Genomic DNA, 10388 nt, shown 5'->3' with positions numbered 1-10388 from the left:
AGAGGCTGAACACAGAACCGTGGTGAGGTGAAGAAACCTATTGTTTGTCTCAGACCACTTGATTTACATTATGCTTAGAGGATATTATAAAATTTTTACTCAATTATACCAAAACAATGTTGCCTACTGGAGCTTTAGTTTGTTGTGAAATTTCTTAATATCGTTGGAAAGAAAAATAATACAGCCCACAATTGACAGTGTTTGCTGTATGTGTCATGGTCTGCCCTGATTTCCTCTTGAGGTCATGTTCTTCTTTTGTTTAATTCTATTCCTCATTCACACACACATCTCCTCTCATTTCAGATCACTTCACTTCCTGCCCTTGTTTTTCCCTGCCAGATTTGATTATCTGCCCTACCCTGTAGTGATGCGTGGGCCAGGGTTTTTTTTAAAACCGGCACCGACCCAGCCCATTATGAGAGCCAACCCACCCCGCCCAACCTGTAAACCTGTTTGTCAATAACCTGAACCCAAATCTGTCATTTCAAGTAAATATCATAATATAAGAGGTGTGTTTTCACTTTTAAAAATTAGAAAACACAGCAAGCAAGTACTCACCTTTTAAGTGGTTATGTCCTAAATCTATATGATCTGGAGGGCACAGCTGATCGGTACAGTGGAGGGACATACAGGTCATTACAGAAGTACATATTTAATGGATTCAGTGTGGACAGAAAGGCATTTGCTTGCTGTTAAGACATGGTGCTAGGCCTACATATTTGCAGAGGGAAATATTCTTTTACCTGGCATTATGATGGAAGAGATTTAAATATGTTGAACAAACTTTCCTGGTCAAAAGTCAAATAACAAAAAGCGTCATGATAAAACTGCTTATTGCATGATAGAGACAAAGAGAGAGGAAGAGAAGGAGGAAGTTAGATTACTGCACATTAAACAACAGTTAGTTCCGACCAAGTAATCTGATTGGACGAGAGGCATTCCGTGAGTGCTGATATAGAGTATAACATCACTGGGACATGTAACAGTAAAATCACCCCGCTCACAGGTGTCATAAATATAAACACAAACGTTAATTAACCAACTGTCACACTCGCTACATTGACGCAAACTGACACTAGCGTAACACCAAGAAGATGGATATTTTCCTCAAAATTACATTTTAATTAAATTATGAGTGGTCATCAGGAGAGGACGAGGAAAAGGAAAGCCAGGACTCTTCTGTGCAGACCTCCAGGTGTGTTTGAATCCAGCCATGCCAACATCCAGGTTTGCCAACGTATCATCAGCTGAACTGGACGAAGTTACACAGTTGCAGATCAGTGTAAATACAAAGTAGCTTGTGAGTTCCTGGTGTGTGTGCTGCGTTGCCTGGCAATGGGGGAACTGTTTTTTTTTTTTTGTTTTTTTTGATACATCAATCGTGATATTGTACTGTATGTCAATAACACAGCCCTGACGATATACAGTACAACACCACTCCCTCTCGTGTGATATTGCTTAAATGTTTCTGTGGGTTGTAATAACTTATTCAGAATGCCATGCATCACCACTGCCCTGATTAGTTTCACCTGTCCCTCCCTAGTCCCGTAGTCCACTCACCTGTTCCCACTTCCACAGTTAATGTTTCCTACTTATAACTGCCCGGTTCCTTTTTTCTTTGTTGGATCACATGCTTATGTGCCCTTGTGGTTTCCCTGTGTTCATTGTTTTACATGCTTATTGTTGCTGCCTGCTTTCATGCCAGCCTGGTATTCAACTCATCTGCCTGTAAGCCTGTTTCATCAATTAAAGTATATTTTCTGACTGCGGTCCTGCATTTGGGTCCTTCCTGCCTGAACTACTTCAGTCAACTGTAACAGTATGAATCTGGTAGCAATTAAATACTTACCTGCTCCTGGGGCGTCAGTGGCTTAGTGGTAGAGCAGGCACCCCATGTACAAGGCTGTTGTCGCAGCAGCCTGGGTTCGAGTCCAGCCTGTGGCCCTTTGCTGCATGTCTCTCCCTCTCTCTCTCCCCCCTTCACACTTCACTGTCCTGTCAATTAAAGGCAAAAAATGCCCTAAAAAATATCTTAGAAAAAATAATAATTTTAGGGCTCGGTGCCTAAAAAAATACTTAGCCTACCTGCTCCTACTGGTACTTAAATGAAGGTACAGTTGAAGAGAACGTGACAATGAACAAGAGAGTAACAGTTGGGCAGTTTAGAGAAAATGAAACACAGGTCTTTGGGAAAATCTTTGGAAACTCAGGTGGAGAGGTCATCACGAACATACAAGTGTAAATATAAAAGTGAAAAAAATGACAACAGGCCTGTAATAGTACTGAATGTTTTTTTAGTACTGACTACTTTTACACCTCAATTACACAACAAAAATAAATCATTCAAAACTTAGAGTGTTATTTATTTATATATTTTCTTGCAAAACTATATAAATAATGGACATAGGTATTCTGACATCACCCATTGGTTTGGTTTGTAGACTTTCGTTTTGAAGCCTCAAGTTCGGCATTTCAGCCGTCACAATCTTGTTTAGGAGCCAGAGATGAAAGGGTGAAGCTGTAGAGGAGCGAGGGGTGGATCAATCCCATAGACTGGCGAAACCTCGCAGACAGTCTGTCACTCAAACCCCACCCTTAAATATGCATAACTTGATAAAATGTAAACGGGTGAGCAATAAGGAGCGACGGCACATGTACTAACAGGAACTAAGAAACGAGATCATATTTCTCCTGTTTTAGCTTCTCTGCACTGGCTCCCTGTAAAATCCAGAATTGAATTTAAAATCCTACTCTTAACTTACAAAGCTTTAAATGGTCAGGCTCCGTCATATCTTAGAGAGCTCATAGTGCCCTATTATCCACATTTAAGACTAGACTTAAGACTTTCCTTTTTGATAAAGCTTATAGTTAGGGCTGCCTCAGGCTTGCCTTGTACCAGCCCCTAGTTAGGCTGACTTAGGCCTAGTCTGCCGGGGGACCTCCTATAATACACCAAGCACCTTCTCTCCTTCTCTCTCTCTCTCTCTCTCTCTCTCTCTCTCTCTCTCTCTCCTTTGCTACTGCATCTTGCTAACTCAGCCACTCTGGATGTCACTAACTTGGCTTCTTCTCCGGAGCCTTTGTGCTCCACTGTCTCTCAGATTAACTCATATCGCAGTGGTGCCTGGACAGCGTGACGTGTGTGGTTGTGCTGCTGCCGTGGTCCTGCCAGATGCCTCCTGCTGCTGCTGTTATCATTAGTCATACTTCTACTGTTATTATACACATATGATTATTGTCACATATGTATACTATCAGATATTAATATATACTTTCAACATATTGTACCACAATAGCCGTAATTAGAATTATAATATTATTACTTTAATGAATGTTGTTATAAGCTACTGTCATTACTGTCTGTCCTGCATCTCTCTCTCTCTCTCTTTCTGTCTCATTGTGTCATACGGATTACTGTTAATTTATCATGTTGATCTGTTCTGTATGACATCTATTGCACGTCTGTCCGTCCTGGAAGAGGGATCCCTCCTCAGTTGCTCTTCCTGAGGTTTCTACCATTTTTTTTATCCCGTTAAAGGGTTTTTTTGGGGAGTTTTTCCTTATCCACTGTGAGGGTCATAAGGACAGAGGGATGTCGTATGCTGTAAAGCCCTGTGAGACAAATTGTGATTTGTGATATTGGGCTTTATAAATAAAATTGATTGATTGATTGAATAATAATAATAAAAAGAAACACCCCCTGTAAACTTGTCATGAATGTTGAAATTAACTATAGAGACCAAAACTGTTTTTGTAGCAGGCTGTAAACATGTTTATTTCTGCTGTAAAGTTGGACATTTTAACATGGGGATTTGACTTGCTCTTGGAGCCAGCCTCAAGTGGTCATTAGAGGAACTGCAGTTTTTGGCACTGCAGCATTGGCTTCATTTTTCAGCCTCAAAGGTTGCCGCTTGTTCTGAAATGCCCAGCAGGTACTCCCTTGCTGCCATAATCTTGTTTTCCTCAGTTGTACCTACATTTAAAAACCAGTCGGAACTGTTAAATTTTATTGGTACCTGATTCATAACATTTAATTACACTGTAAATCACTGGCTGTATTATAAAGTTTTACCAAATTAGATGGCAGAAAAAATGGCAGAATACATTTACTATTACCACAGCTGCTAAACACCTTGACTTTTTGAACCTAGACTCACTTTCACATTTTACTGACACATTGTAACCAGGGCATTACAGAGAGGTACAAAGACTTTTTATGAGGACAGGCACAGGCAGTAGCTCCAGCTTCCTGAAATTCTCTCGGTAGTTTGTGATTTAGCACAGAGTAGATACATATCCCCTGCATAGCTGAGCAGCCACAGGATTCAACATGCATCTTAAGTCCAGATGCAAAGATCTTTTTTGTAAAAATAAATAAATAAATAAAAATGATACAATAAGATAAAATAAAATAAAATAAAATAAAATAGAATAAAAATAAAAAGATCATATTTAGCAGGTTTCATGGGTTTGATAGCAAACCTGCAAAACAACCATACCAACATGATCATTCATGCAGTTGCCTGATGCTCAGTTGCAACACCTACATTTAGAAAATGGTCATCACATGTAATGTATGACTGTATGTATCATTAACAGCATTAAGAAAAAGGAAAGTTTTTTTGTTTGTTTGTTTGTTTGTGGGCCAGATATTATTTGTCATCCCTACCTGTTAAGCTACTTTTTCTAAGCCATACAATATGTAATATATACAGGCAAGGGTGTAGTTTTGTTTCAATATTGGGGGAAAACATCTAAAACAGGAGGTCTGGGGGTCCTCTGACTGAGTGTCAAAAAACTTAATTTGCTCCTTTTCTGCACAAATTTATTGTGTAATAATGAATCAGTTTTGTCAAAGTCCTCTGCTTATTTCATGTTTTACTGGGGGACACAAATGCACATGTCTCCTGTCCCCTGTGTCCCCCTCAAAGAGGTTATACAGAGTTCACTGGATATCTACTGGTGTTATCTATGGATGATGCATTTGTAAACTATTTAAATTTTAATCAATAGAAAATTAATAGGCAAATATTTTGACAGACAACAAATTGTTTAAAGGTCCAGTATGTACGATTTCGGAGGATTTAGTTGAATCTAGCAGAGAGGATTGCAAATTGCATCCAGCTGAAACTTCTCCTAGTTAGAATTCCTTCATTGTTCATGGTTCAGGATGTTTTTGCCAGGAGCTGAATTTTTAACAGAGGTCTACTCCTCTCCACATCAAATGGACCAGGTGATTAAAACCAGTAAAAACACTGAATAAAGCACTTTCACATTACTAATCAATGCTTCACCGTTCACTGTTCAGCAACACTGTTCAGCTTGTTGCAGTTAACTCGATTGCCCAGCACTTGCTAATGTATGCCCACATTTCATCTGCTAACTTAATGTGTGCTCACCTTGTTTCTGATCCACACGTTCAGGAAGTATTTAACCATGAGCAGGATTATCTGCAGAGGTCTCTTGCGCTCCAAAACAAACCAACCGGAGACCTGTACTATGAAACCAGTTCAGCTTTGCCAGGACATCTTTTCTTTGTCTGGATTGACAAACCCGTCACATTGGCCATCTGGATAACCGGTACTACAAAGCTGATTATCAACTTAGTTTGGTCAACTCTGGGTTTTCCTATCCAGCCACAAGTGCGTTCATGTGGAAGAGGTGGGGTATTAATTGCAAGTGACATAATCAGAACCATGAATGAAATAGGCTGTGTCATATGATTTGCGATGAAATGATAACCATAATGTCTGGGACTGCGACACAGTGAAATGGCAGTGGTGTGAGTTGTTTTGTGTTGTTTTTATATGTCGCCTTGATTACTGTAATGCCATTACAACCTGCCATTACAAAATGACAGACCATTCAGAATGCTGCTGCCAGGGTTTTACAAAAACTAAAGAGAGGCTGTTTTACATAACCTATATTGGCTCCCAGTATCTTTTAGAACTGATTTTTAAGTCCTTCTGTTCCGTTCCTTTAAGTGACCCCACATGCCCTGTATGGAGGCCTCTGCATTTGTTATGTCTCTCTACTAATTTATTCAGAGTTTTTTTCTTTAATTTGTTCCCTGTTTGATGGGGGAAAAATTAAAGGACAGGCCTGAATGAAAGAGCGGCAAAATAAATCAAACGTAAATGCTTCCATGCCCCAGGGCTCACTGAGTGGTTTGCTAAGTGTGAAAATATCATGAATAAAATGTAAGAGCGTGTACAACAATGCTCTCTGCCACCATCACCAGAACACCAAATCATATTAATTTTTATCTTCAAATTAAAAAAAAAGAAAGTTTTTTCTTTCCATGAGCTGTACTCAGGAGTCTTTTGAAAAGAGCTCAGACTCTCAGTGAGATTACCTGATGTAATAAAGACTGTATTTATAAATGAGGGAATATTGTGGAAATTTTGGGAAAGACCACTGCGCTCAAACCTCTGAGTGCATTGTCCAAAAAGACCCCTTAAATGAATCAAAAAAATGGGGAGGTGTGCGATCCCCATTTTATTGATTCATTTAAGGAATATATTGTGGAGGAATGGTGTTCATCCCGTGCAGAGTTCCACGAGACCCAGAACAGCACTGAAGACTGAAGCTACGACACCTCATGTTGTCTTTTTTCTCTTCATTTGTCACCAGTCATACATATTACACACACAGCGGCCAGTTTATTAGGTACACCTTCCTATAACTAATGCACTCTAATACAGTAACAGTCAGTGAGGGTCCTGTAGCAGCTGTTGTGTTAGACTGCATTGATTTTGTAGGTGGACCTCTCAGTTTCACCTTACACAGTAAATAATCAGTAATAATGCTCCAATAATAAAGTACATACAGTATCTAACATGTGACATTCTGCATAATGAGTACTTTAATTTGTGATATTTGAGTACATGTTGTTGATAATACTTCTGTAGTTTTATTTAAGTAAACATTTGAACATGCATGACTTTTACTTGCAATGAATAAGCTTTTTACAGGGTGACATTAGTACTAGTTTTTAGTATTTTTTTTCTCAGTTTTTTCATATCTCAGCACTGACATCACTGTTGCAGCTCCTGATTAAATCCATGTATTTTGTCTCAACAAAGTTGCACTACAAGAGCTGTGGGGTGACACTGACAGTAAAATGTGCCTCAGTTCAAAAACCTTTATGGACTGAGTCTTTGTTACACATATCACGGAAAATAGAAACCACTGTCTATCAAACACTTCATCTGTAACAGTGCAAATGCAGTGCAATATATGGCACATTATACACAATTACCTGACAATGCTTAAGCACAATACATGGAGTAAACTGTTCCTGCACTGCACAATCAGAAAGCAATTACAGGACACAAACACAGTAGTGCAAAAACATTAGCAGCACCTTGATAGAACACTGATGACTTGATGCAATAAATTAGTGCATTACATGAAATGCGAAATCGATATTAAGTTGCAAATAGCAAGATCTGTCAGTTGTAATAATGTCCAGCAGATACAGAGACAATCCTCCAGCAGGTCATTTGATTTTCTCTCTGATAACTGGCTTAATATCCTGCAAATCATCGGTCATTATTGTACTTTGTTTCCGGAGATGTGGGAGTCCTGGCAGTGCATGACACGCAGGGAATCAGCCGCACGGAAGTGTGTCTCTGGTGAACCGACTGTGCGTCTTATCCTTTCATCAGGTCCGAGTTATCGTGAGTCTCTTGCGGCGAGTCGGCTTCCACGGGTTTGCGGTAAATGACTGCGCCTCTCAGGCCGGCCAGAGACAGCCGGGCCCGCATGTTGAGCCGATGAAGCTTCATTAGGAACTCATCATTTCCTACAATATAAATCAGCGGGTTTATTGCGCTGTTGAGACAAGCCAGGCATCTGCCGATCTGGTGCGCAATGTAGATGCCGCGGAAGCTGGTGTAGCAAATCCCATCTAATTTTGAAATCCTGGTGCTCAGATTAACATTTCGAAACACGTGGTAGGGGATAAAACAGATGGAGAACAGTATCACCAGAATCACGACCAATTTCAAACACCGCTGCTTCAGCAGAGGGTTGATGTTGGCTTTTTTGGAGAGAACCACAACAACGTGTCCATAACACACCAAAATGATCAGCAGTGGTATGGCAAACCCTGTGACAGTCCAGCCGATGCTGTATGGCAGGTAGCGTCTAATCATGTCGTTCGAGGTGGTGTCGAAACACGCGTCTGGGTGTTTTAAGTCAGTCTTGTCGAAAAACAAATCAGGGAGGATCTGGATAATGACGAAAAGCCAGACCAGGGTGCTTATGGCCAGCGAGTGGCGGCTAGTGATTTTCCCCATCACTCTCATGGGGTGCACGATGCCCAGGTACCTGTAGATGCTGATACAGGTGAGGAAGCCGATGCTGCCATAAAGGTTAAGGTTGAAGCAGAAGCGTGTCACCTTGCAGAAAGGCTGGCCGAACGGCCAGTGGCTGCTGCGTGCGTAATAGTACACGAGGAACGGCAGGGTGAACAGGTACAGCAGGTCCGCCACCCCCAGATTGAACATGAAGATGTTAATGCTTCCGATTTTGTTCCAGCTGCAGTACACACTCCTCAGCCCCCAGATGTTTGACAGCGTCCCGACAACAAACACAGTGATGAAGACGGGCGGCAGAAAGGCGTGCGTAAAATTCAGGTTGATGCTCTCGCAGGTGATATTTAAAGACATATCTTCGGCTCTCGCTGGTTTAAAATGTCCCTTTTATCCAATCTGAACTTCTCCACAAAAATAAATCAGTAACCAGTGGCCCCGACTCACTCTGATCAAACATCTCCTCTGGAAACTACTTGTGCGTCGTACAAAGCAATGCTTATGTGAATACGAAAGCAAGAAGATGCCCGCCCACTTCCTGACACGCATGAAGAGGCATGCTGACATTCTTGAATATAGAAAACAAAACTAACAAATCAACATTACAGTCATTTACAGAGAACGAATCAAAGGATTTATTCCGTAAAATGATTTACATCACTACCCGTCGTGACAGAATAGGTCGTACGTGCCCATAACTGTTTCATAAATTACTCTTTTATATTGAAAGATTAAAATCAAGCTCAGAAAAAAACCACGTGGGCTTATTACTGGCAAAATATCAGAAAGAGTTATTGGGGATTTGGCCCTCGATGTTGCAGCACTCACACACTCCTTCCCTCTTGTCAAACACTGGTTATGTAATAACTTCACGACAAGGTGGATATGTGTAAACATTTAAATCAAATGCAGATAAATAAATGCCATTCCCATGCATACAAAATTAGAGTCAATCTGAGTTAACATTTATTTATCAGTTTAGCAGTGTTTTCAATGAAACAAACAACAGTTCTCTTATTGAACGCAATAAAATCAATCAAATCTGATCTTTTTGAGATAAATTGAAAATACATCCTATTTGCAAATGAATACTGTATAGTATTCAAAAAGTGTACTAAGATATTTGAATAATGTGTAATAATAACTATTTAATATAAATCTATTACCATCTAAAATTCTCAAATCAGTGTGCAGCTATTTGTTAGTTTTGTCCAACGTTTGGCTAACTCAGGTTAGCAGATCTTGGCACCAAGATAACTCTTACTGTACTGAAGGGGCTGAAGAAACAGCAAAGTGGATGTTTGTGTGTTCATTCTAGAGACATGAAAGCTATTGGGGGTTATAGTTCAATATCCAGGGCTCATTCTGAGTTGTATGTGTCTGCCTGGCTGTCAGTCAGTGTCACTGTCAAGCAATGAGAACATCTCTATGGTGGCTGCTCTATGCAATACAGAGCAACAGCAGCATTGTCCATTTAGTCTGGAGGTTGTTTTTATGAAATCAAAACTCAATCTGTACATTTTTCTTGTACCATTCAGGGCTGGACTGGCCATCTGGAGTACCAAGCACTTTCCAACTGGGCCGATGTGACCTTAGGGACAACACAACACATCTGCCTATTGGTTTATTTTCTTAACTGACACTGGGCTGACCCAATCACATCTTTAAACCCCTCCCTCTTTGGGCTCAGCAGAATCATTAAACAGCATCTGCCAAAAAAATAAAGAAAAACGGCAAGAAAATCAACCAAAAAAAGGGAGACGCAGTGAAATTGCAGGCCAAACAAAGACTTTAATCTGTACTATTCAGATTTTTTTAGTGACTAGCTGCTTAGAGAGTTTGGTCTCACTCCGAAGTGGTTGAAATCTGGCGCTTGGGCAGTGACTTGCAGCGTCAGAAACAATGAAAAAGGCGTCCTTTAAAGTCGGCATGATATGCTGCTGGTTGGGGTTATAGTTTAACGGCACCCGGCGACATCAGGGGGAAGTGCGGCGGGATAAGGATGAAAGTTAAGGAGGCGAAAATCTGAGTGGGGTGGGTGGGAGAGGTGGTGGATGGGTCCAACAAACA

The 10388-nt window shown here is 40.5% G+C and overlaps 1 protein-coding gene across 1 annotated transcript; it reads right to left on the bottom strand.

The window, feature by feature from the left end:
- Positions 1-6890: 6890 nt before the first annotated feature.
- On the bottom strand, positions 6891-8795 carry LOC125885826 (P2Y purinoceptor 1-like). Its single transcript, XM_049571626.1, has one exon. It carries the CDS (start codon positions 8673-8675, stop codon positions 7656-7658), a length of 1020 nt encoding a protein of 339 aa, XP_049427583.1. The 5' UTR covers positions 8676-8795; the 3' UTR covers positions 6891-7655.
- Between the last annotated feature and the right edge of the window lie 1593 nt (positions 8796-10388).

Source organism: Epinephelus fuscoguttatus, linkage group LG1 (assembly GCF_011397635.1).
Source record: "Epinephelus fuscoguttatus linkage group LG1, E.fuscoguttatus.final_Chr_v1".
Lineage (NCBI taxonomy): Eukaryota > Metazoa > Chordata > Actinopteri > Perciformes > Serranidae > Epinephelus > Epinephelus fuscoguttatus.
The sequence above is the reverse complement of the archived record's forward strand: the minus strand, read 5'-3'. Positions and strand labels throughout refer to the sequence as shown.